Below are 27,636 nucleotides of genomic sequence, written 5' to 3'. Positions count from 1 at the left end.
TGTTATAAAAATTAAGTTCTAACGTTATGAGAAAAAAGTAATTAAAAAAAAAGTTGTATTGATACAACATGAAAGGCAACGAGAGGAAACAACTGGAATGACGCAAAGTTGTCGTAAGAAGGGGGAAAAAAGTCATCACTTCATGTGAAAAGCATCGTAACGGTACGAGGAAACGGAATGTAACGAGAATACGCGTATAGCGAATGTCTAAATGTGTACATGAATGTAACGTATGAGACATCTCGACATATCTGTAATTGATGCCATACATAAATGAAATAAAGTACATTTTCTAATGTTAATGTACGGGGTGTGAGCTCACTTCCTGTACCAGACATCAACAAGTCACACTGGTCAAGTTCTACATGTCATAAAAACTTTTATTCTACCAGAAAATCTGCTACAAATTGCTTTTGGCATGCATAGATTTCACACAGTTATGATGACAAATATGAGAATTGCCTTTAGATCTTACATCTCCACTCGGCATGCACATTTATGAACAGTCTAAAACATCCTGCAGACCTCGTACTTAATGTCAAATTGTAGTTTTGTCAACGTTCTTTGGCTTTTGTGCATAAAGAAACAATACTGCTCCTTTATTGATATGTAGAAAACACTTCATTTAAATAACAGATTATCGCGAATGGGGCCAGTTGACACATGAGGTTGATTGTCCAAAATTACACACATGGACAAAATTGCCCGTTCAAGAAGTATTTTCCAGTTTTCTGGCAGAGCCACTGACCTGCACAGATTTCACACAACCAGTGCCTGATAGAGCAAAGCAACCCCAAGTTAACATTTTAGTCAAGATTGTTGCCTTGAAATTTTTTTTTTTTCATTTTTTTAAACAGTGAAGCCTTCTCGTGCTTCACAGAAAGTGCAGTGTTGTTTTTGTAAGGATTGCTGGAACCCTCAGCAACTTTGTGGCTCGTCAGTACCCATTTTGAAGTTATTTTAGTGAGTTTTGCCAACAATCGTGTCCATGTGTGTATTTTGAGGTGTAAATGCATTCAGAAAAAACAATTAACATGATACAGTATAGTTATAAAATCTAATTAGAATTACAAAACAAATAATCTCACATTGTGTGCTTTTGAGAATTGATATTTAAAAAAAAAATCTGGAAAATCATGCACAGTGATATTCAGAATCATTATGGAATGTTAAAAATGCCCCTCAGATCATACAGTGGATAGAAAAAGTCTACACACCCGTTCAAGTGCCAAGATAAATCATTTCAATGTTTTACACCATTAGTGAGATCTTTTAAAAAGGGGATGTAAAAAGAAGTCAAATAATGTGGTTGCACAAGTGTGCACACCCTTTATAAATGGCAATGCGGCTGTGGTGAGAATTGACCACTCACATTCAAACTCTTGTATTGGTAAATGTCATCCAAAAAACAACCCCTACAGTGCCAGCTGATTTTGAGCATTTTCGCTAATCTTTCAAGGCAAGCAGAATATTGTGTGCTATGACTACATAAACATCGTGGATACCATATGAAAGATTGGATTCCATTCTTCCGTTAGAAAAAAAGTATGATTCTGCTTTAATCCGTTTTTTAGTAATCACCATTTGAAAATAGGTAATTTGAGTGACATCAAGCAAAAATGGAAAAAAAAATAGGAGAAATTTTCTTTTTTGTGAAAAGAGACATTTCCCGTCATGTTTTTTTTTGTAATTTGATAACCGGGAGCCCATTGAAAAGAGATACAATGCTGCCATCTGCTGGCCATAGTAAGTGGGTGTTTTTGTATTTTTCCACCCCATTCACAAACCAACGCAAGACGTTGCACTGCTCATTGAGAAAAAAAACTTAGTTGACATCTATTGACGTTTTTGGCGGTAAAACACACCAGCCACCATTTTAATTGCCTTTGATTAACCCCAAATACAATTCAGCTGCTCCAGTAGGCTTTTCATTCTTTTTTTTTGCTGTACTATTTTTTTTTTATTATCACCAACTCTTTATTACTGTTCATAATTCCCTCCCCCAAAAAGTCATATTTTTTTTTCTTTTTTCTTTTACAGGAAGCTGAAATGCGAACAGGGGTGTGTAGATATTTTCTATGCGCTGTTCAACTTTCTTTACGCATATCTGCATGAGGAGATCTTAATGCACACACAAAAAGACACAGATTTCACAATAAGAGGACAATTATTAAATCCAGAGAACTGTCCTTGCTACATTGCAACTCATCACAGAAAAAAAAAAAAACTTGCCGTGAGGCGTCTTCAACGTAATGGGAAAATATTTACAGTCTGGAGGGGAAATGAGAAAATGCACAAAAAAACACAACGGCATTTCTTTTGACAAGACCACACAGAGATGTCCATATTGCAAAATTGTGTCGGTTTGCTTTTGCCTTGAACCTTGATCCTCGCTTTATTATTCTCTAATGAGATCCCCTCCTCTTCTCTACTTAATATCCCATAGTGCATTTCACCACTCCACTGATAGTGTGGACGTATAACCTGTTTAGAAAAACAAAAACCTGAGATAACCTCCATGGTTTTTTACCAGCAGCCTGAGCGAGTTCATAAGCACTCGTCGGGTCTCAGTGGATGACATCATCTAAATCGCTACACGTTAAACGGTATTGTCAGATAGATTGACTCAACTTGACAAGCACGTGAGCAGCAACCGTACCAGAAGAAAATGTGCTTTATCCCGTATATATATAAAAAAAAAAAAGGTTTACAGTCCAAACAAATACACCCAACAGTGTTGACTTGCTGTGCTCGTCAGCCGTCGGGCTCCAGCGTTGCAGTTTCAGGGGCGACTTGATATGATTTCGAACTCTCCGAAAAGGCCAGCGGTTCACTCTCAAGTCATCGAGACATCATCCGCACAAATTCTGACAATTTAAGCCACAAGCGCAAGTAGGTTAGATGGAGACGAAGGTCATAATATTTAGTATACAGTCGGCCCGTGCATACTTGTGGTTCACATATTTGAGAATCCTCCCAATTTTTCATTGAAAATTATTATTATTTTTTTTTTTTAAAGAATTCTTTGGGTTTGTAAAAAAAAAAGAAAACATATTCCCAATGCATTCCAATGTCCCGCACCACCCGCAACTAGCAGGGTTTGACTGCATTACAATTTTATCCATTCATTTACAGAAAATAAGTGCAAAGTCTTAAAACTACAATTGAAAGTCTTAAAACTACAAATGAAAAGTCAGAATATTGCCAGAATAAAAAGGTATTTCTATGAGGACAATTTTAATTAAAATTCCACCCTTTCTTATTATGACTTAATTGCTGCTATTTCTTTTTCACTAAGTTATTTATTCGTGTATGTTTTCCTATTAAAATGACTATTTCATTGTCATCACAAAATATTTGTCAAAATATTTTATTCTTTATCATTAGAGCCTTGTAAATATAAATTTAATCGCATTCAACCATTTTAAATGCAAACAATTCCTTATTTCAAGTCTTGGCATCAGGATTTGATATCAAATGAACCTAAACTTACACCGTAAATAACTTAACTTGCAACCAAAAATGACAATGGATATCACATAAATCTAATAAATAAATAAATATCGTCATATGTTGGTTGTTCACTCACGGCCATTCCTGTCCACAAGTTCTCCGTAATTGTAAACAACGACTGTGTGTCAATACGTTTGCTATAGAAGCAACTTCTAATGAGACGTTGGCGCGTTCCTCTTGATCAGAGAATATAGACGCAAGCGGATCGCAGATGACCCATTTGTCCAGGCTATTCCTGTACTCCATGCTTTCTGTAACTGTAAACAAAATTGTTTCCTCAAGGGAGGTGAAAACTGCCAACTCGGCAGTGCTGCTAATCAAGAGTATCTTCTGCAAACTGCTCGAGCCAATCTTTCCTCTTCCAGGCATCAAATCAAATGACAAAAACAAACACCCGGTGTTTCCCAGCCTAAGTAATATACAAAATATTTGCCGCAACAAGAGGATTTATTTTGCTCATAAATTGTTTGCTTTAATTTTTGTATTAGTATGTGAGATATTTGTGATTAAAAGAACAACATACCAACTGCTAACTGACTTCAAACTGACCAGAAAGATTTTGTGTCATCATCAATAGTGATTTAATATTTTACACATTTTCAAAATAGTATATTACGTTATATAATATGAAATTTCTGTGGCGAAATTGATACTTAAATGGGAAAAATCAAAAGACTGTGGAGAAATTGACATGGAATGAGCAAAACATATAAAAGTTGGAATGGTATGAATTGGTCCAAAATGTCAAAAGTAGAGGGGGGAAGAATACCATTTTCAAATGTTAATTTCTGTTTTTTATTTTGGAAATTTGAAAAGGGAATAAGATGAACAGTTGGTTTTGATCAGTAGGAAAAAAATGCAGAAATTTAGAGGAGGAAAAGCTAAAAATATATATTTTTAGCTTATATTTGGAAAAAAATTGCATTAGACATTAGCTGAACAAAAAAGGTAGGAAAAAGAACAGAAATGTTCATCTTTGGCGTTTATTAAAAATTTTGGGGGAGTGGGGTTCAGCGGGATTGCGGTAGGAAAAGATTAACAGTTTAAAGATGGAACAGTTTGAATCAGTCAAAAAAATGTAGGAATTAGAGAAAAAACTTTTTTTTTCATTTTTTAACTTTTATTTAGATTTTGAATTACGGCAGGTATTAGCTGAACAGTTTAAAGCTGTCAAAAAATTTACAAAGCAGAAGAAAAATAATATTTAAAAATATCTTAACATTTTGGCTTTTATATATATATATTTTTTTTAAATTTTGAAGAAGGGATAAGATGAACAGTTTAAATTTCCAACAGATTGAATTGATGAAAAAAAAAAAAATTAGAGAGAATTTTTTTTAAATAATTTTCTTTCTTTTTTTAATTTGAATTTTTTTGCCTTGGGCATAAACTGAAAACTGAAAGTTGAAAAAATGTTGAATCCCCCCCCCCCCCACCCCCATCAAACATTATATATATATATTATTTTATTTATTTTTTATTTTGAAGAAGGAATAAAATGAACAGTTTAAATTTCCAACAGATTGAATTGATGAAAAAATTAAAAAAATTAGAGAGAATTTTTTAAAAATAATTTTCTTTCTTTTTTTAATTTGAATTTTTTTGCCTTGGGCATAAACTGAAAACTGAAAGTTGAAAAAATGTTGAATCCCCCCCCCCCCCCCCCCCCCCCATCAAACATCTTAATTTTTGGGCTAAAGTTGGAATGGCTTGAATCGGTCCAAAAAAAATGAAAATGAAAAATTGGGAAGGAGAAGCATGTAAAAAATGTGTGAGGAATAAAATATAATATATAATAGTAAACGTGAAGGTGTAGAGTACTGCAACATTTAAATAAGTAAACAAGTACTGACTGTTGCCTCTGCTCAAGTCGTGCTTTCGGCAGGAAATGTCAAGATTTACACATAATGTACGCACCAGATAAATCCTTATGTGCCTCAGATGAACTCCATCTTTACTGTAGCATTTACTCATGAAAAAACACAACGCAGTGCTCCCTGATGTTCTCATCCCTCAATGCAAATATGCTTGCTTCTCGCTCTCTCTGTATGTGTGTGCGTGGTGGGGGTGGGGGTAATCTTTGAGGTGACATAATCCCCATGGAGATAATCTGACAGACACATTGGCGCCGTTCATCCCCACAGACGGCGTGTGCTTTAAATGTGAGCTGAATAGGAAGGAGGCGAGTGTATGTGTCGCTATATATATGTATAGGTGCTTCTTAGCAAATTCAAATATAGTGAAAAACGTCATTTATTCCAGTAATTCAATTCAAAAGGGGAACGCTGCATATCCCCTACACAAATCCCAAATTCGCCATAAAAAAAATTAAAATGGGACTGTTACATTCACAAATAACATTTGATACCTTCAAAATCCACATGTCCATCTCCATTCAGGTCTATGTCTCGCAAAATGTCCTCCAGATCTCTGTGACCGACCTGGAAATGTAAAATGGCTGCCTTTACAATAATACCCATGTCAGGGTGTTATTCGTGTAACACCAGCTTTATTTATTGTGGTTGGCTGCATTGTGGGAGCTGTTTCTAATATTCTGGCCACCTTTCTTGGCAATTGTGCAAACGTGCTTGAGCGGACTCGTACCTGTTGTCCTAAAAGCTTTTTCATTGCTTCTCTGAGTTCTGCCGTGCTGATCTGACCGTCACCGTTGGCGTCAAACTGAAAAACGACAAGGTTAGGTCACTTCACTTAAAAAACTTCTTTTTTTTTAAACAAATTACAACAAACAGAATGGAATGAATGTCATTTTTACATCCCACAATTCCATCCATAATTTCCTTTTGTAAATTGCTTATGCTAATTAGCTCTGTAGGGCTAGAGGTGGGGTACACCGTGGACCGGCCGCCAGCATATCAGGGCACATATAACGACTATTCACTTATTGAAGACTCTAAAACGCGGGCAGCTAGGAAAGGCTCAGGACAAACACTAAAGAAAATTGAGAGATGGATGATACAAGAACTGAAATGTCTTCACCTCTTTGAACGCATCACGCAGCTCCTTCACGCCGATCATGTCGGCAGTCTCAGCCAAAAGTTTGGGCCCCATCAGCTCAACAAAGTCCTCAAAGTCGACATGTCCGCCCACTGTTGGAAACAGAGAAAAAAAAGTTACCTTAAGTGTCCAGTAGATCAGTTAATATTTTCATAAAAGTGGTAATTGGGCAGTTGCTATCCAGTTGCTATTTCAGTTATAATGATGAATGTTATCAATTGTTATACAGTTGATATGTCTCTTGTGATTATTCTTGTATGGGCAATGCAGTTATGTTCCTTATGAGGATTATGTCATCAGTTGCTATGCAGCTTGTATGTCCCCTGTGGTGATATTTTTGGTTGCCATGCAGTTGCTATGTCCTTTATGATGGTGATGTTATCAGTTGCCATGCAGTTGCTATGTCCTTTATGATGACAATGTTGTCAGTTGCTATGCAGTTGCTATTTCCCTGGTGGCGATATTTTTGGTCGCCATGCAGTTGCTTTGTCATTAACGATGACAGTGTTATCAGTTGCTATGCAGTTGCCAGAACCCTGGTGGCAATATTTGCAGTTGCTATGCCTCTGATGATGATGATGTGAGATTATATGCAGTTGCTATGTCCCTTGTGGTGATATTTGCAGTTGCTATTGTGGTTGCTATCTCCCTGATGATGATGTTGTCAGTTTCTATTAGTGTTGTTCCGATACCGATACTGGTATCGGCAGAGGCCCCGATACTGCATTAAAACGGTGGTATCGGTGAGTACTAACAAGTAACATGCCGATACCATTAATTCTGACGCTAATATAGGACATTGGATGCAGCATCTTGTGTCTTGCCCATGCACGACATTCACTGATGTGTGACAGCTTTTTCATGTTGAGAAAAAAAAAACTTAGGTATCGGTATGGTATCGGCATCGGCCGATACTGCAAAACTGGGCATCCGAATCTGTATCGGGGGCCAAAAAACGGTTTCGGAACAACACTAGTTTCTATGCAGTTGCTATGTCTCTTGTAATTATATTTGTAGTTCAAATGCAGTTGCTATGTCCCTGATGATGTTAGTCCCTATGCAGTTACGATGTCCCCCTTGTAATAATATTTGTAAACCTATGCAGCTTATGATGATGATGTCAGTTTCTATGCAGTTGCTATGTACTTAAGTTTGAAAACCACTGTATTAGAAAAATGGCTCTGAAATTGGGTCCTGAAGACCCCCGGGGGTAATTTTTTTCTAAAAGTGCCAGTGGCACCCCCCCCCCCCCAAAAAAAAAAATATTATCAAACCAATTACTCCTCTCTACAGTACCTTAATCTTAGACCAATTAAACTCTCCAATATACTTGAATCTAATATTGCTGCTTTCTTGTCACATGGAAAACCAGATAAAAACGATTCTGTTCTTGAATATGTCGATTGAAATGTCAAAAACATACAATTTAGGGGTGCACGTGGCAGTTATGTTGAACTTTACTTTGCGGGAACCCTCAAACTTTTCGAAGCCCTATCTGACATCTCACTTACGATTCATGTTGATCTGCTGGCTGAGTTCGATCAGTTCCATCTCCGTGGGCATGTATCCCATCGTCCTCATGCAGTTGCCCAAGTCCTTGCAGCCGATGAATCCATCCTTGTCCTTGTCGAACTCCTTGAACGCCTCACGCAGCTCTGGGAGCACATTGGAGTGGCGTAATTATTGCATGATTACACTTAAACGAGGGGCTATTTTATTTTGGTCGCTGTCGCATACCATCCATTTCTTCTGGTCGCAGCTCTCTGTCCTGGAAGCAATCACATGCAGATTAGAAGCCCACCGTTGCTGTTAGTATACAAACTGTGCCAGATCACAGCACTTCTCGCGAAGCACGGAGGTGTGAGAATTAAACAGATAAATACTTTGCAAATGTGAACGTGTGACTCCTTCGAAGCGAGAGGAAGGGATTATGTGAAATCACCTGCGACTCCTGGCATAATTCGGAAAATAACTACTTACCGGTAGCTGAACTGTAAAATTCATTATTTAAACAATACTATTATAAAATGTTACAATTCATGTCAATTGAAAAAGACACATTATTGAAATCTTTATGAAATTCAGATAATTTACATAAAGAGCTGCAATGAATTCCGTTGGAAGTGGCACTTAATTGCTCAGTAAAGTTGGCAACGGGTATTTGTGTTTGGTGGCGTCCGTGCGTCACAATAAAGCAGTCTGGTGTATGAAGTGCTGTCTCCATGAGTGAATTTTTTTTTTGCATGAACATGCATTTGTAGTTACATTAGGATTCAAGCTTTCGGTTGAGCTTTTATGTTAACTCTTATTATAGAACTTGACACTACGGAAGTGTATTGGATTCATTTGGGAAAAATAATAATAATAATAAATCTTTTGTAAGGACCTTTTTTTGTGTGTTTTTTCTTTCTTTCTATTTTTCTATTTTTTTCTGTCATTAAAAAAATATTTAGAAAAACAGGAGGACAAATTATTAAAATATATATTCAGAAATAACAGAAGGGGATTTTATTTTTTTTTTTTTTAAACATTCTGTTGCCGTTTTTGGAGTAATTTCTTGTTATTTTTTTCTTGTTTTTCAGAATATTCTTTTTTTTATGATAGAAAAAAACATTCAAAAAAACTGAAAAAAAATTACACAAAAAAACAAAGCCACCCCCCCCCCCCAAAAAAAAAACGATGACCCTCTGTGTGGCAGTACACGTGTACTCGTGACAAGTGCGGCCATGCAAGTGTGGCGAGACAACCGCCGCGTTCCAAAAAGGAACATCCATCTCACTGCTCGTCAGCGCAGTCACGCTCGCCTCCCCTGACTGATATGATTTGTTTAAGAAGAAGAAAAAAAGTCTGATGTGTGATGCCACTGTCGCAAAGTGAAATAATCCCCACGCAAGCTGCATTTCTTCCCTTTGACACACATACACAGCAACATCATAACATTGGACAACATTTGGCATAAAAAAACAAAACAAAAAATTTTCCAGTGTCATTGCTCTGCCAATATGGCCCTCAAGCTGTGGTAAACGTCACATTTTGTCTCGATTTAGAATCAGTCAATTTTTTTTTCACAAACATGCATTAAAAGGTCAATTTTTTATTTCTTTTTTACTAAATAAGAAGAAATAACTCATCTTTTAGGTTTCCCGAACTCACTGTTATTTTCTCTGTAAAGCCTCAATGGGTGGAAATGACAGGCAGAATATAAAGAATATATTGAAAACTGTATACAATTGAACATTTAAATGTCATTTTTAAAAACAATAAATAAATCACATTTGAATGGAAACAGATCTAAATGCAGTTGAGGGATTACAATGATATGTAATAAAAATCCATACTAGAAATGACGGAATTATAGTAAGACAAGTGTATGAATTTATTTAGTGTGATATTGGTAACAAAAAGTCCCGCTTAGAGGCTATCAGCAACATAAAGAATGCAAGGCGTTACTAAAAAAAAATATTAAAAAAATAAAGGAAAGAAAAAAGGATATTTATAATTCTACATTGTCTGTGAAACACACGTTGCATATTAACCTTTGCCATGACCACATGTCTTTTCTCAGTATTTTCGGAGCCTATGAAAGAGCAGGGCCAGGATTAAAAAATAATAAATATATTTTTTTCAAACATCAATCAACATTAATTCATCCACTTGGAGCAGAGTTGATTAATTTTTTACATTTAATTTTGTGGCAAAAAATTAATAAATGAAAATGCATGCACCCCCCACTAGTATAAACACAGCATTATGATCAGTATTGCTTTTGTGGAATGTGAATTAAGCAGCAACAAAATCCACCTATTATCATCCATCTCAAGGGGCGGCCATTTTGCCACAGGCTGTCAACTAAAAAAATGACATCACAGTTGCTCAGGGCTCAGGTAATGACCAATCACGACTCACTTGTTTTCTGAGTTTGGTCATGTGACATTTGTAAACAGCCACGATCGCTCGTTACCTGAGCCCTGAGCAACTGGGATGTCATTTTCAGTTGACAAAATGGCCGCCCCCTGAGATGTAGAAAAACGGAAGGATTTTGCTGTTTGACTCATATTCCCAAAACGCCATACTAATCAGAATGTCGTGTTTAGACTAGTCAGGGCACATACAACATATTCCCCAATAATGTAACTGTAATAATTCAAATGACAATTTTACATATTGAAAGTAACTTCCTGATTATGACTTAGAAATGGTTCAAATCCCCAAAATTTTAGGTCATATTTGTGTATGTGCAGTAATTGCTGACGTGACAGCGAGCTCATCTCTCAGCATGCACGCACGTGCTACTTTCCGGACTTACGTACAGCCTGCCGGTTCTCGGCGAAGCCCTTGCGTAGAAAGATGCACGCGGGCCCCAGCACGTTGTGCATGTTGGCGCCGTTCTGGGCCAGGGCCACTAGCGGCTCCAGATAGCCCCCCCCTGAGCCCCCCTCCTCACAGGACTGCACCGCTTTGTAGTTCTTCTTCTGGTCCTGGAGCGGAATTGGTCCAGGGTTAGGGTATATCAAGATGGGAGACTCCGTTTGAGGTGGCACAGTCGGCGCGGGGGAAGAGGTGAGGGGTTCGAGAGCAAGTCTGTTAGTCATTTGCTGATCTGGAGTCAGTCATTATGGAACATGAACCTCAGTCTATTAAATCTTCTTGATTCTACGATCGGTGTAGAACCTTGCCCCAAAAGACGCACCTGAACCTCATGCCCATTTTCTCAGGCCAGTCCACAGCCGGCCATTTTTAATTCCTAATCACCAATTAAGCTCGTCAACCCGAGGGCGAACGAGGCCCTCGTGCAAAGTCGACCCAATTACAGAGAGAGCTACAGGTTAATTAAAACCAACCAGTTCCTTGTTAGCGGTGGATCCAAACAAGCCGTGGCCATAAAAAGACTGAAAATAGAACGTGACATCACCGATCACATCTTCAGATAGTGCGGCTGTCGCAGCGAATTAGCGAGAGTCGCCACGGCCGCGTGCATCTTGACACCACTGGCCAACATTTAAAGCGAGCCAAACGAGCTTTATTGTCCCATGCTGGAAATGACCTTCGCACCCCCGTCTGCTAGCATGTCAGCCCAAATGCAGCCACTTTGTGCATTTCTGCAGTAGCCAAGCAGGGGGGGGGGGGGGGGGGGGGGTTAGATGCCCACTGGCTAATGTGAGCAAGTGATGCATGGCGCAGGGGCTGTTTGCGGAGAATACATCGTGCCAGAAAATTACTACCGAGCCACGCGCGGACAGTTACATAACATACATAAAGGAAAGGAAAAAAAAAAAAGTGCGGAGAAAAATGCCCAAGTGGAGCAAGAAGTCGTCCAGCACGTGTGCTCGGATGGCTTCAACTGTATTTTTTTTTTTTTTTATGTCAACAATGTGCAGCTGCTGCTGGTAGGGATTCACTGAGCAGCCAATTTAAGGCGTTGCGACGAAGACAACAGATGCCGCGCTTTTTGTGAAGCTTGTCAACATGCACTTTTACATCTTCTCACTTTACTACTTTGTGTTACAGCAGGAAAAGCAGTAGAGTGGAACTTCAAAATGTGAAGTCCTTTCTAAGGAAAAGACGCCTTTCATATCTTCATCTCTGAACTGTTTCTTTTTGTCACTGCCCCCCCCGGAAGTGTATGAGTGACAAGGATGATAAGAGGATAACAAGTGGGAAGGAAATGGAAGTTATCCTGAAAAGTTGTGTACACTTGTTTCTATTCTGGCTGCAATATAATTGAAGTTGAGAATTAAGAGGACTCCAAGCACAATTTCAAGTCTTGTAAAGAAAATATCGGTGACCACCATGCTAACGTGATGATAAAATGTGCTAGCAACATTTTTAGCATTTAGCACATGCAGAAACTTTTCCTACTTGATTTCTTCTGTCAGTAGGCGACAGTTACGTTGGTCGTTGCTTTTAAAAAAAAAACAGCAACTTTACAATAGGTTAATTTAACTCGCAACATAACAGCAAGGTTGAACTTTTTTTATACTTTAAAATGGGTCCATTTGAACCACATTAAGAAATTTGACCTCCACCGTAACAGCATAACAAGAAGAGTTTACCCGCCTGTCAACGTTTGTGGGTCAACTGGACCCATGTTAAAAAGTTAACACCTTCTGTTATGTTGTAAGTCAAAACGACCCATTTTGATGAAAATAAATAAATTAATGTTAACAGTCGTACAAAGTGTAATTAAGATTTCACATGTTAACTATCTTGTTATGTTGCAGGTCAAACTGCAAACATTTTAAAATAAAATAACTCTTCTGATATGTTTTGGGTGAAATTAACCAATTTTCAAGTAAAATAAAGTTAACTGTCATGAAAATGTAACAAGAATTTAAGAATACCCACCTGTTATGTTACAGGTCAAACTGACACAGAAATAACAAAAAAAAAAATATTTTTTTACTTTGGGTGTCAAATTGACTTATAGTAATAAAAGTTGTCTAGCTGAGCTAACGCTATATATTATAATAATATTTTTAAATATTTTTTCACCATGCTGTTATGCTACAGGTCAAATTGATCCATTTTAAAGTCACAAAATTAACCCCCCTTTTATGTTGTGGGTCAATTTGACCCAATTCAAAGTTAAAGTCTTGAAAAAAAAAAAGTTTAATGGGCTAACTTCTTTTTACATTGCATGACTGATGATTAATGTTTAAATGTTGTTTGAATGTAAAATGGGTCATTTTGACCCGCTACAAAATATGAGGGGTAAACAGGTTAACTTTTTAAAGGGTCGATCTGACCCATGACATAAAAGGAGGGGTAACAGGTTAACTTATTCATACATGTGTGGGACTATTTGTTCATGTTACTTTTTCAGCTTTTTGAAATGGTGCTAGTATAGATTACAATAAATCTGGAATGGATTCTGTTGGACTTTACAGTAGAGGCGTCACTTGTCCTGAGCAACTAAAGTTCCACTGTTGACACAACCAACTGGTAGCAGGGAGCAACTCTCCAGTCCTGAAAACACGGCACACATGCAAGACTGAAACTACGATGCCAAGGCAGCATCACACACAAAATACATCCTACTACAGTTTCCTTCCAAGCAAACACGACATGGAATGTGAAGTCAAAGTCCGCCAGAACTACACAAAGTCCTCAGGTCCAGTCAGGTCGCCGCCGGAGGGGGGAGGAGCAAACATGCAAGGACCACAGCCAAGAGAGCAGAGCTTACCTTCTTGGTGAAAATTTTGAGCGACTTTACAGAGTTGCCCATTGCAAAAAAAGCGGGTGGTCTCGCCTTATGTTTCCCCCCTAAGTGCGTGTGCCGACGGCGTGCGCATGAGTGTCGGCGTGCGTCTCCTGGCATGCATTGGAATGGGGAGTGATTGGAAAAGGGGAAGACGGTTTCACTGGCTCATTGACTGACAGGAGAGGACATTTGGGGAGAAGTGGAGAGGGATGATAGAGGAGGAAAGGGATGAGAGGGGGGGGGGTCTGCAACTGAAACAAAGGAGCACAAATGATGGATCGGAAGAACACGGGGACGAGCGAGGAGGTGCGAGCGGCTGGAGTGGAAAAGATGGCTTAATCATTCCATCCTCTCTCCGACGGTCTTTGCATCCCTCCCCTCAACCCTGTCTTCTTCCCTCGCTCACTCACTTTCTCGCTCCCCTCCTCTCTCGCCCCCCCACCACCACCTCTCTCTTTTTGCCACGCGTTCCCAAATCTATGCAAATTCCACACAAGAGGTTCTTTCGGACAAGCATATTACCTTCCCCGGAGCAAGATGCCGCAGAGGCTAATCCAAAACGCACAGATACCTACAAGCACACACGCACACGCACACGCACGCACACACAGGTCTAAAAATAAACCACTCTCTTGCTCCTTCTCCTCACTTTATAGCACTAACATCCATCCATCCATCCATCCATCCATCCATCCACACACATCACAAAGTCATTTTAAGCTTGAAGGGCTTGGATTGAGACCAAAACATGTGCACAAGGGACGCACAGCTGCTCCAAACGCGCACACGCAAACACACACACACGAAATATGAAACTGTTGGTGTGGATTTTATTCATTTTTTTTTTTCAAGCAGCAGAAATTAGCATGAATCATTCAGCCTCACTCTCGTGCACACACACATTTATTGGACATCACTTTTGACCAAAACAACAAGCAAAATTGTCGAGCAGCACCTAAAACAGCTCCAGGTGGATAAATGAATGGATACCTGGATGGATGGATGGAGGGATGGACGGATGGGTTAGTGGGTGGTTGGATGGATGGACAGCTGGGTGAATAGATTGAGGGATGTACAGATGGATGGATGGGTTGGTGGGTGGATGGATGTATAGATTATTGGATGATGGATGGTTAGATGGATGATACATTGATGGATGGATGGATGTGTTAGTGGGTGGACGGATGCATAGATTATATTGGATCATGGATGGATGGTTGGGTGGATGATAAATTGATGGATGGAGAATGGGCAGACAGAATGATAGATGAATGGATGGGTTAGTGGGTGGATGGATGTCTAAATTGGTGGATAAAAGATGGATGGTAGATGGGTGATTAATGGATGGATGGATTGATGAGCGGACAAATGGATGGTTGGATGGATGACAGATGGATAGATGAATGGATGATGGATGGACGGGCGTACAAATGGTAGCTGTGTGGATGGATGGATGGACGGATGGCTTAGTGGGTGGTTGGATGGATGCACAGTTGGGTGTATAGATTTAGGGATGTATAGATGAATGGATGGACGGATGGATGTGTTAGTGGGTGGACGGATGTATAGATTAATGGATCATGGATGGATGGTTGGGTGGATGGATGGATAAATTGATGGATGGAGAATGGGCAGACAGATTGATAGATGAATGGATGGGTGAGTGGGTGGATGGATGTCTAGATTGGTGGATAAAGGATGGATGGTAGATGGGTGGTTAATGGATGGATGGACTGATGAGCGGACAAATGGATGGTTGGATGGATGACAGATGGATAGATGAATGGATGGGTGGGTGGATGGATGTATGGATTGATGGATGTTTTGACGGATTATGGGTGGATGACTGATGGATGGATGGAGCGACGGATTATAGGTGACTTTATTGATAGATTGTTTTGTGCAATTTCCCAATAAATCGTCCTACTTTTTGCGCCCTACTGTATATTGAATGAAGTCAAGCATGTGGACGTGTGAGCGACAGCCGGGTTGGCCAATCACAGCGCACAAATAGACAAGCAAACCTTCGCACTCGCATTCGCATCAGATGACATCTGAAGTCTTCAATCAACCTAATTGTCATGTTTTGAGAATGTGGAAGAAAGTTGACGTATTTGGAGAAAAACGGGGAGAACATGTAAACTCCACCAAGGAAAGATTTTGAACACAGAGCCTCTTGACAGTGAGGCAGACTAAGCGAAGCGCTACACCCCCTCCACCCCACCCCACCCCTCCCCCATGCTCTAATGATGAATATGTTTATTGAAGCGGAATGATGGCAAACGGCATGACGGGCCCTTTTGAAGCTTGCCTCATTTTTTCTTTTTCTTTTTTTTTTGCTGAGCTTGCACTTTTACTTAACCAGCAGGACAAATGCATGACTAAATATCTTAACGGCTAAAATACTTCAGATTTGCAAATCCGGAATCCTGACCACTGCTCTCTTCAACTCAAGTCCAAAGTCAACATCTTTACATTTAAACTTTCATGGAAACGTTGACATAAAACAAAGATAAAGTCACTACAAACTACATAACTTACAAAAAGTCTGCTAGCTCAAGGCTAACGCGCAATACAAAAAAAAAAAAAAAAAACATTGACAGGCTAACGAAATTAGCAATGATGCTGCTGTGGTCGTTCAAACAATTTATGCAACAAATCTTTGAACAAAACAGACGTAGACCGACAATATGCGAAAAACAACTCATATTAATGCATCAGACTGCCTTACTTAGTGGTGCAACTCTTCTTTTTGTTTATGTTTGGATTATACTGCTTTCTGGCAGCCGAGGCGCACACACTGAAAGGAACTGCACAATGTTGAGGGGGCACTGAAGCATAAAATCAAAACGCATAAATGGTTTAATCCTTTGATTTCATTATGTTATTAGTTTGTTTCTTTGGGTCTTTTTTTTTTCTGCTATTCCGATAAACACTTTCACACTCAAACCATTTGGATTGCGTCTTCCCGTCAATACAATAGCTGTCTTTGGGCTCGCGAATGTGTGCGTGTGTGTTTTGTGTGTACCGTGAATGTGTGTGTGCATGTGTGTGCGTTGCTCACTGGATGATTCACGCAGCCTCGCACCGCAGGCTCATTGTGAACTTCAGAACTCATTGGACGTCACACACACGAGCCGTCAACTCCCATCAAGTCAAACACGAGTGTGTGTGTGTGTATTATGTATGTGCTTCTCCGAATCCATGACTTTTCCCATTCTTTCACATCCTTGTCTCACTCTCATTTAAATAATTCTGTATCAATGCTTTAACAAGGCTGTTTGTTTTTTTCACATCATCTACAGTCTATCATAACTTTTTTTTTTCCAGATTCACGGTCCGATTAATGAGGTAGCGAATTATATTCATTAAGATAAGAACACCTCTCCCTCCATGAGCATCCAGGGGGGGACTCAAGAGTCGAACCGCTGCTCCTCCGCATTGAGAGGAGCCAGTTGAGGTGGCTCGGGCATCTGGTTCGGATGCCGCCTGGAAGTGTCCCTGGTGAGGTGTTCTGGGCATGCAAGGAGGCCCCGGGGATGACCCAAGACATGCTGGGGAGACTATATGTCTCACAGCTGGCCAGGAAAGAGCTGGAAGAAGTGGCTAGGGAGAGGGAAGTATGGGCTTCCCTGCTAAAGCTGCTGCCCCCGTAACTCGACCCAGGGGGAAGGGGAAAAAATGAATGGGAAAAATTAAGAAAATATTCATGAAATCAAAAAATATATGTATATTCATTAAAATATAATTTTAGGCTTTCCTTAATAAGTTGCATTTAATTTTAATGCAATTTTTTTAACACAAAATTAACTCTTTGTCCGCCATAAACGTTATAAAACGTTTAGTAAAAACCTACGGAGGGGCGCCGAGGACGTTAAAAGACGTTCACTATGTTTTTTTTTTGTTTTTTTTGGAAACGGTGGAGGAAAGCCTTGGGCAGCTGTGTATCAAGTATCAAGCAGATCTAGTTAGTTTAATGACTCTTAATGACTCGTTTTGGCCCCTAGATGGCAGCGATGACTCTCTTTGCACAAGGTTGGGTGGGCCGCCCACCGTGGGCATCAGTAGAAGACGTGAGGCGGAGCTAGAGTGTTGAGGAGACAATGAATGATGATGCAACAATGGCGACCGGTTGCAAGCAGCTCACGCTTGAGCATTTTTTTCAAAGACGGAAAGCATCGATCAATACTAAAAAGCGCATTGATGTCGACGATGATGATGACTCCGAGCTTGACGCCAAAGTTGGAAGCCTTGACGCGACCGTTATGATCACGTAGTAAGCCTCACCGGCTAACGCTGCTAACGCTGGAAAACGCGCAGCACAACCGACCGGGTACTTCTGCACAAGCGGAGATTCGATCGGGCGATGGAGAGTTGTCGAAAAGCATCGACCAATGCACATTGATGATGATGATGATGGTGAATCCCGAGGTTGACGCCACAGTTGGACGCCACAGTTGGATGCGGCCTTTATTCTCACGTCATAAAGCCTCACCGGCTAGCGCTGCTAACGCCGGAGCTGCACAAGCGGACATTCGGTCGGACGATGAAGAGTACCCCGAGTCCAATGCATATTCATCGGAGGAGCGGGTACAGTCTGATCACGGAGAAGACACTGTTTCTGGACTACGATGCCACCATGAATGGAGTGGATAAGATGGATCAGAACATCTCTTACCACCCGGTATAGCAACTGAAGGACATGAGGAAGCCAGACGTAACACCACCGTAACGTAACCGTAGCATGATCCTGATATTAGACTTGATGACAACACACACTGCAGTATATACTTGCTATTCCCCGGAAAAAAAGGCCGGCAAGAAAGTGTAGCTTCTGCACGCGAAGAGGCAATCGCAGTGAAACTAATCTGTTGTGCAAATCATGTTGCGTCTCCTTGCACGCAGGGGAGTGTTTCACAAAAAGAAAAACTGTCGTTGAAACATCCACATAATTGTAAATAGCACCACAGTTGCACACATTTGTAAATAGTTTGCCAAATTGTTGTCAAATTGTTACACTGTTGAATGTAAATAAACGTATTTTGCTATCAAAAAACACTTTTTCATTCTTGGTGGTAGTGTTTTATAGAAGTAAAGCACTATTTAGGTGTTTGTGGCATCATTCATGGACAAAAAGAAGTGTAAAATTCACTAGAGTGCATGAAATAATATCGTTTCACTAAAAGCTCCGTATTTTGGTCCAAAACAAGCGCATTTAAATGAAACTAACCATTTTCTATTGTTGATTACTAAAGAACGGAATAAGGTAGAAACAATTTTTTTTTCTAATGAAAGATGAAAGTTCAATCTTTCATTTGGTAGTATGTATGTTTCCATAGTCCAAACAGAACATTTTCTGTGGACCTTGAAAGATAAGTCAAAATGCTTAAATCGGCTGGCACTGACAGCATCCCTTTTCTGAAAACGTCTGGCAGTCAGAGTTAAAGGTGACAATTTTTTATGCTCTACTAAAAGATTAGACTAGAACATTTTCTGAAAAAAATTAATAAAATGCCGTTTCATGCTCTGTTAATTAATTTAATTTAATTAAACATTATTTTTTCATTACAAAAAATATATTTTGAAATAAAATACACAATCGTTTTCTTTCTTTTTTTTTTTTTACATGAAATGTTTTACATTTTAATTCAAACTGCCTTTAAATTTCTAAATAAATTAAATCTAAACAAAATAATGCTCTAGTTTAATGGCATTAAAAAAAATATATTAATTCAGTTAAAAAATATTAAAATTCCCACAAAAAAAAAGCCATTTCATGCTCTGCTAAATGAAATGCCACTAAATTTAGTTCAATTAGTTCAATTTAGAAATATTAAATATAAAATCATAATAGTTTTATGCTCGGGTAAATTATATGGCATTTAATATTTTTTTTATTAACGGTAAAATAAAAAATAAAATGTATATTCAATAATAAAAAGTCGTATGCGGTGCAAAACAAGGTGCACGTTCACATTTCTAAATAAACACATCTGAATTTAAATAAAATATTGTATAGTTTCATGCTCTGCTCAATTGAAATGCTACTTAATTAAGTTTTGAAATATTAATTTGAATTTTAAATAATGTAGAAAATATTAAATTAAAGCAGCTATGCTGTGCTAACAGATGTGAAATTTAATTGAATGCAATACACTTTTAAATCACATAATTAAAATATTAAAATGCAGTTGCACTATAGGATGAGATGCTATGTACTGTCTACTTGAAATAAATGTAATAAAAATTAAAAAATGTTAAATTAAAATAGTTTAATGCGAGGACCATGAGATGTTTTGTGTGTGTGCGTGTGCCTCCAGGCACCCCCGTTCTCTTCCTGCAGACCTTTAACCAAACGAACAATCCCATTTCTGTGATTTCACGTGACCTGTACACTACAAAAAATCCTCCCCGATTGTCCTCATGTGTCTCATTCTCTGCCTTCCACACGCCGCATCAATATTTAGCATCATTTGTAATCATGTGCACTCGGGCGCATCCGTTTCACAGCTTAATCCTCATGGAAAGAAAAAAAAAAGGGGGAGGATTTACGCCAAGTGAGTTTTTTTCGTGCCCAGCGTGGATACAAAAATATCCACCAGGCTCTAAAAATAGCGTCTGACACTCGAGACGTACCGGAGGCATATGCTGCGCTCGCTGTGCTGATGATGCTCGCCTCTTTCCCTGCATCATCCCCACACACGAAAAAAAAAAAGGGGGGGGGGGGATACCATTCAGCACTTCAAAATACAGGCTCAAAAACATATTGAGTCTCCATGCACCGCCATAAAATCAGCAATACAATACATCAAAACAGGGCAAATGCTTTATTTAGAACAAGTATAGGCGACCTGTACACCATTAAAACTACTGGGTAAAAAATAACCCATAATGGGTTATTTAGGTAACCCAACGCATTCCTAAAATTAGACCGACCCAAGCTCGTGGTTATTGTGGACTTGCTGATTAGGGTTATAGATGTGACCCTTTGTGTTGGGTTGGGATCGTATAGCCCAAAATGGGTTAATAGGACTTTGTTTGCTGTTGGGTCAAAGGTGACTTTGCTATTGGGGTAATACAATATGGCCATGCAATTAATTATAATTAAATATGTACTCTAAAAAGTAACCCAAATTGGGTCAAAATGGGACTCATGCAATTTTTGGGGTTATTCATTTAACCCATAAAGTTGGGCCAAAGGAACAACCGACAACACAACCCAAAAAAAAGTTGTTTTGCGGGTTACTCACTTGACCCAAATTTCGGGTTAAATAAATAACCCCAAAAGTTGGATTGATCCTAATTTGACCCAATTTGGGTTCTTTTTTAATCAGCTGTTTTTTGAGTGTGTGATGCGTAGTCTAAACATCATCATTTATGATTGTAAACCACTACAACATGCACAGTTTGGACATCAAACCTGTGTTTAAATAGAGAAAATAACTGTACTTAAATAACGATTCAATTAAAATGTATTCAAAATAAAAGTTAAAAAAAAGAGAGAAAATGTTTAAAAACAGACTTTTAAAGATGAAATGCTAATGTATTGTACTTCAAAGTTATATATATTCGACCTGTACTTGAAAAGTAAAAATATATATATATTAAAAAAAAGTTTAATCAGGCTGTATGTCTACAAATTGTATTCTATTTGTTTCTTTTTCATGTTCTAAATGTAAATATTAGTATTCAATTCCGTGATTCTCTCCTACAGCACTAGGGGGAGCCAACTTACCACTAGTGGTGCTCAAAGCACATTTTGAGAATCACTTATGAGGAGCCTCTGTAAGGAATCATCAAAGTCAGAGTGACCGAGGATAAGTAAATATGGAAGATGGAGACACATTTGTGCCAAAAGAAAGAAAGAAGGAAACATTAAAAAAGGCAGCAGGTGACAGGGTGAATCAGCCTGAGTGACAGCAACACTGCAAGCAAGTGAAGAGCTAATGCACCCCCCCCCCCCCCCATCCAGTCAGCGATGTCACGACAGAGCAAGCGAGTGAGTGTTGATGTTGTTCACATCCAAACTCCACAAAGTCAAACATTTGTTTTGGTTTTTTTCTTGCATCATTTGTCTTCTCACGTACAGTGGATTCATGCCTGGAAGTAACGTGACACACAAACACTACGAGTCCAAATGCATCTTACGCCCTCTGTTGGTTAACACGAAGAACACCTTTCAGTCGCTTCTCATTCACGGCCTTTTCTGTGGTTACATTTCAAATATTATATTGTATTATTATTATTTTTTTTTTTATTAACTGAACTTGTTCTTTTGCATTTATAGATTTCATGTCAGGTTTCATTCAAATGTATATTATTATTGTCATCATTGAATGTATTTATTCTATTTTTAGAATTTAATTTGATTTTATATTTGTATTTTATCATACAGTGTATTTGTATATTACGTAAATTATTTAAATTTATGCCTTTGTAAATGTACTGTCGTTTTCCACAAAATACATATTGTTGTCATTACTGATTATATTTAAATTTTACTTTATTACTTTTAATTCTTTTTTTTATATATACATATTTATATTTGGTTTACCCCCAGCATTTATTAATTTACTGTCATGGTTAGACAGACATTTGGATTATTAGTGTCATTGGTAATTTTATGTTTTACATTGCATTGTGGTTGTTACTAAATAATATACGATTAATTTTCATTATTAATTGAATTGTAATTATTGAATTTAGAATTGCTAAAATTTTAATCATATTTTGTGTCTTTTACAAATCATGCCATTAGGAGTGTACAATTTATGTTATTGTTATTACCATTACTATTATCGTTAACTGTAAAATCATCATTACCATTACCATTAGTAGTAGTAGTGTTGTTATGCTAACCTAGCCATCGAATTGAGAGGGGAACAGTATTCAAGCCCATTTTTTCCCTATTCAAAACAATAAAGATTATTTTTTTTGGGGGGGGCGTATCTTTATGATGTATGATAATAATAAAATAATTATGGAAACATGTATTCATGTGTGAGGTTCATAATGTGACTTTGTAAGCATTTGAATGAGCGCCTGATGAAGGCTTCCTTTTTTTTCCCTTTTCAGTGCAGAGAACACAAACAAAAAACTGTGCGCCGCCTCCAGTCTTTCAAATTCAGGTCTTGATGCTCTATTTTTAGCCTCCTCCACTGGCTGCTCTGTTGGCCTCGTATATGTATGCAGATCTTCCTCTTACGTAAGAAATTTTTTGATGAAAAGAAACTTTGTTGTGCTGAATCGCCCTGTCATGTCCACACTCAGCTCTGGACGTCTATGTGTGTGCGTGTGCAAGTTATTGTTTTCGCTCTCGTTGCTTGGCAATTAACAATTAAGGTCAGCCCATATAAAGACCAGTGTATCCAGTAAATGACAATGAGATGGACATTGGTGATGTAAGCTCATAAGTGTAAAAGTTCTGCTTATCGGATATTCTGTTAGGTACATCTGCACGACCAAGTAGAAAGCGGTATCCAAAATTCTGCCTTCATTGAAATGGTGACAACGCTCAGTGTTGATTGAAATTGTCAGAGAGGTATTTGTTTAATAGATTATATGTCACAAAAAAGGTAACAGTAAAAAAGAAACTGAATTTGAGAAATCAATTAACTTAACTGATAAAGAATACTGCTATTTGAATTATTGATAGTTGTCGTCACACAAACAGTAATAATTGCTTAAAGGAGGAGAAAAAAAAAAGTAATATTTTGCAGACTTTTAATGCCAACCCGTTGAAATGTTATGATTTGCAAAATGTTTTCTAAACAGGCCAATTCCATTTTTGGCTATGTTGTATTTTGTCATATTTAATGTCTTAATACAAATGCATCTTAGTGTCTTAAGAGTTCTCTTACAAATGGTTTGGCTTTCCAACTCAAACTGTCTTTCGCGCGACTGTCACTGAAGAGAGCCTTACGTTGCCGCAATACACCAGAGGGATCTGTGAGCTGAAGTGCCAGGATGAGGCAGCCATTTTGTATCCACACAACTGCATATAGCTAACTGCTAACTCAATTCCTGGGTTCTTGAGTTAACATTAAATTGACCCAAGTGGTAGCTTGTACTCATTATATATATATATATATATATACATATATATATATATATACGTATATATATATATATATATATATATATATATATGTATATATATATATATATATATATGTATATATATATATATATATATGCATATGTATATATATATATGTATATGTATGTATATATATATATATATATATATATATATATGTATATATATATATATATATATATATATATTAGGGGTGGTAGAAAAAAATCGATTCGGCATTATATCGTGATATTACAGCGCGCAATTCTCAAATCAATTCGATATGCGGCCGAATCGATTTTTAAATATTCAACAAAACGTCTTACTTAGGGTTAGGTTTCAAACATTAAGCATGGAAGAATAGTATATTAATGGAACATTAAGCCTTAATTTTTTTATTTTATTTCAGTGCTGTTCAAACATGAAACAGACTGCAACCTGTTTGTTAAATACAGTTATAAGCCTGAATTTTCATTTTCATACAAATTTTACAGTGTACATGTACAAGTTTACTGATTAGTATTTTCTAAATTTCAGTTAAAAAAAAAAATCCGCAACAATCACTTTATAGATTCGCATCGGGATTAATCGGTATCGAATCGAATCGTGACCTATGAATCGTGATACGAATTGAATCGCCAGGTACCAGGCAATTCACACCCCTAATATATATATATATATATATATATATATACGGGCTGAAAATATTAGCAACACCTCGTTGATAGTGCTCTGCCAAACTAGCAGGAGTACTTAACTAAGCATCCGGCGAGTATGGACAGCCTTGCGTCTTTTATCGCTGCAATCTTTTTCTTTCGGGAGCGGATCGAAGACGTCATAAAAAGTGAGATTTGGAGCAGCGAGTGTGACGAGAACGTCTCCGCACTAACCTCTGCGACTGATTGAAGCTCTGGCCTGGATTGAGCACAAGATGAGCTATTTCTGGAACACATTAGTGTGCAGAGAGGTAATTGTCTCCTCGACAGCTTTTCTTTTTTTATTATTATTATTATTATTATCATCAATGTGTCGGGCGACATATTGGAAGAAAATAGGTAGATTTTGGAGAGCAATCAGACAGGGAGGGCATGGGAGGGAGGGGGTGGGGCTTAATTTCAAGGGTGTGTTTGAGGGTCAGAGAGGATAAGATGCACCTACGTTCAGCCTTTATGACGATGACTGAAAATAATCCTTGCAATAAGTAAAATTCAGTCTTTCAAATTCAAGTATATGCTTCTGCGCAAACTATTTTAAATTTGTAATCTTATTGTTCCCCTCTAAAATCACTCAAAATACAGCCATGAAGAGCTGAAGCCAAAAATAAGTAACTTGGTCTCATCAGACCACAGCACATTGCTATTTTGTTCATATCTTCAGAGAGATCTTTTCCATGATCAACTTTGAATGACCAGTATGAGAACGTGTGAGACTTGAAATACCAAATTTAACAAACCTGCTCTCTATCCACACCTGAGACCTTGTCACACTGAGTCACATGACACTGGGGAGGGAAAATGACAAATTGGGCTCAATTTGGACATTTTTCACTTAGGGGTGTGCTCACTTTTGTCGTCGGTTTAGCTATTTATTTTGAGGGAACAATACATGCACATGAGCTGCACACCGACTACAAGATCTCATTCAATATCTGCAGAAATGTTTGGGGTGTACTGACTTTTGTGAGATGCTGTTAAGAAAACTTCCATCTGATCGTGCACCCTCTCGCCAGCTGTTTTGGGAGATGTCTCTTTAAATGTTGCTCCCTTGCTAATTCCTCACTTTTCCCAATGCACGTTTGTACTGTTTTTTTTTGTCCACCCCCCTCTCTCTATTATTCTCTGACCTGACTATCCAGACCATTTGGGAGGACTTCAAAGTGGCCACACGGGATGAGGAGAAGCGGGACAGCACTTTTTTTTTCTCTAATTGATTACCAAAGGTTTTTGGCATTTTTGCTGGATTACCTAACGGAAACACAATCCCATCCATTTTCCATAATGATTGTTGTCATTTGGCAGCCTGTTACAAAAAAATGAAATGTCCCAAAAACTTTTTATAACCATGGAGCCTGGGACCAAAGATCTGAAAGAAGATTTTCTTTTCTTTTTTTTTTTACAGGGAAGAACGCATGGCGGCGGGTAGGCTACCCATGAAGGTCTACAGTTTGGTGCGAAAACTCACTGCACGCCGATCAACGCGGAACTATCGCGTGGTGTTCAGGGTTTGCAAATAGTTTTCATAAGCGGCTAACTGCCATGCCAATGCAGTATATCAAGTATTCATGTATTGTGATTTGCAATAATACTCAACTAAAATGACAATTTCATGTTTAGCTGTGGCTCGAAAGCAAAGCATGGAGAGTCTCCGTCACTGAACTGCACAGATGCAGTGAGCAAATGAGAGGATATGTCTTGAAATATCCAAACTTTTCTTGCCTTTGTCACCCCGGATTCTTCCTTGACAATCATGCCATGTTTTTGTGGTACAATAATAATAAAAAAAATAATACAACACAGTTTACAGGGTCGCAGTATTTCTATTTAAGGGCGTCGGTAGATGTGCGGTGTTCAATAACTTGGTCGTGGGAAAGGAATTGTAAACTGATTTTTCCCCCCGCAATTGTCCTCTTTCGTCACGTTCAGCCATGTTGCTCGATGGCGGTCCTACGTTAAATGATCAATTGTGAGGCAAATGCATTAATCGCTAATCAATATGCTCATGCCTCCCCCCAAAATCATCCATTCATCCGACGATGCGATACACCTCGGACTGTTTGCCAGACAGTCACATGCACAACCATTTTAAACTAAGTAAGCTGCCCGATATTCAAACTGAGAATATCTCGAATGTGAGGCAGACATACTAACCACTAGTGCACTGTACTATTCAAATCTAGTCCTCAATCAACTAAACTGCATGCTTTTGGAATGTTGAAAAAGCTGGAGTAAACGGAATTGAGGAATTCGAGGTGACGCTCGAGCAGCGTGTTGCCCATTTTTTTCCCCGTATTTATAATGTTTTAATTCAAAGCTTAAAAAAAGTGTGTTTTAAAATGTAGTGTTGCATGTTTGTGATGAGTCCAAGCTTACATGTCCAAAGACAGACTTGACGATGGGGTGCAGGCTTGCATCATAGTCCGAAACGGTGCTGAGCCCCTTGGACCTGCGGCCGGCGGCTGGCCGACTCGGAGCCGGGGCGCTAACGGCTGCTGCGGCGTCCGAGCTCAGGCTGGAGGCTGAGCCGCTCACCACCCTCCTCCTGCCGGTCTCGAAGAAGTCGTCGGCGTCGTCCCGCTCCTCCTTGGCGTCCCGTCCGCATCCCCCGGACTGCTTGGACCTGCCGGATTTGGCGCGCGTCTTGCGCTTGACGTCCTCCGCGCCTTTCTCCGCGTGGCCGGGCCGGCACAGGGGTCTCCTCGCGCTCGCCTCCTCCATCCGGCCGGCGTCGGTTCCTCCTTTCTGGCCGCGCTGGTTCCGGTGCCCGCCGCGGCCGCCGTGTGGGCCGTGGTCGGACTGTGTGGATCTGCGCTGGAGCCCCGTGGACCTCAGCAAGGACGTTGCGGATTCGCTTTTCGGCAGAGGGGAGCTCATGGTCTGTCCCTTCGCACTTCTTGCGGATGAAGCTGCAGGTGCGTGGGGTACATCAGCCGGCTGCTGGATCCACGTCCACGAGGGTGGCGGTGATGATTGGATGGAGGTCGGAGGCAGCTGCCACCTGCCGGGACATTTGCAAGGGAACTGTTCCCCCACACTTGCTCCAAGTTTGAATGCGCGCACACACAGTCCACGATGCGAGTTCGCCAAAGAGACGCACGTCACCGCGGATTATC

The 27,636-nt window shown here is 39.1% G+C and overlaps 1 protein-coding gene across 1 annotated transcript; it reads right to left on the bottom strand.

The window, feature by feature from the left end:
• Nucleotides 1-354: 354 nt before the first annotated feature.
• LOC147161952 (calcium-binding protein 1-like) lies at nucleotides 355-27,636 on the bottom strand. Its single transcript, XM_086096640.1, has 7 exons — nucleotides 26,897-27,636; nucleotides 8,266-8,296; nucleotides 8,040-8,183; nucleotides 6,511-6,620; nucleotides 6,118-6,192; nucleotides 5,882-5,954; nucleotides 355-2,867 (listed from the first exon to the last, which is right to left on the bottom strand). The coding sequence occupies exons 1-7, from the start codon at nucleotides 27,395-27,397 to the stop codon at nucleotides 2,842-2,844; spliced, it is 960 nt and encodes a 319-aa protein (XP_085952766.1). The 5' UTR covers nucleotides 27,398-27,636; the 3' UTR covers nucleotides 355-2,841.

Source organism: Leptonotus elevatus, chromosome 15, assembly GCF_054856555.1.
Source record: "Leptonotus elevatus isolate MCC_2025b chromosome 15, RoL_Lele_1.0, whole genome shotgun sequence".
NCBI classification, from domain to species: Eukaryota; Metazoa; Chordata; class Actinopteri; order Syngnathiformes; family Syngnathidae; genus Leptonotus; species Leptonotus elevatus.
Note: the sequence above shows the minus strand (reverse complement) of the source record. Positions and strands in the feature narration are given on the sequence as shown.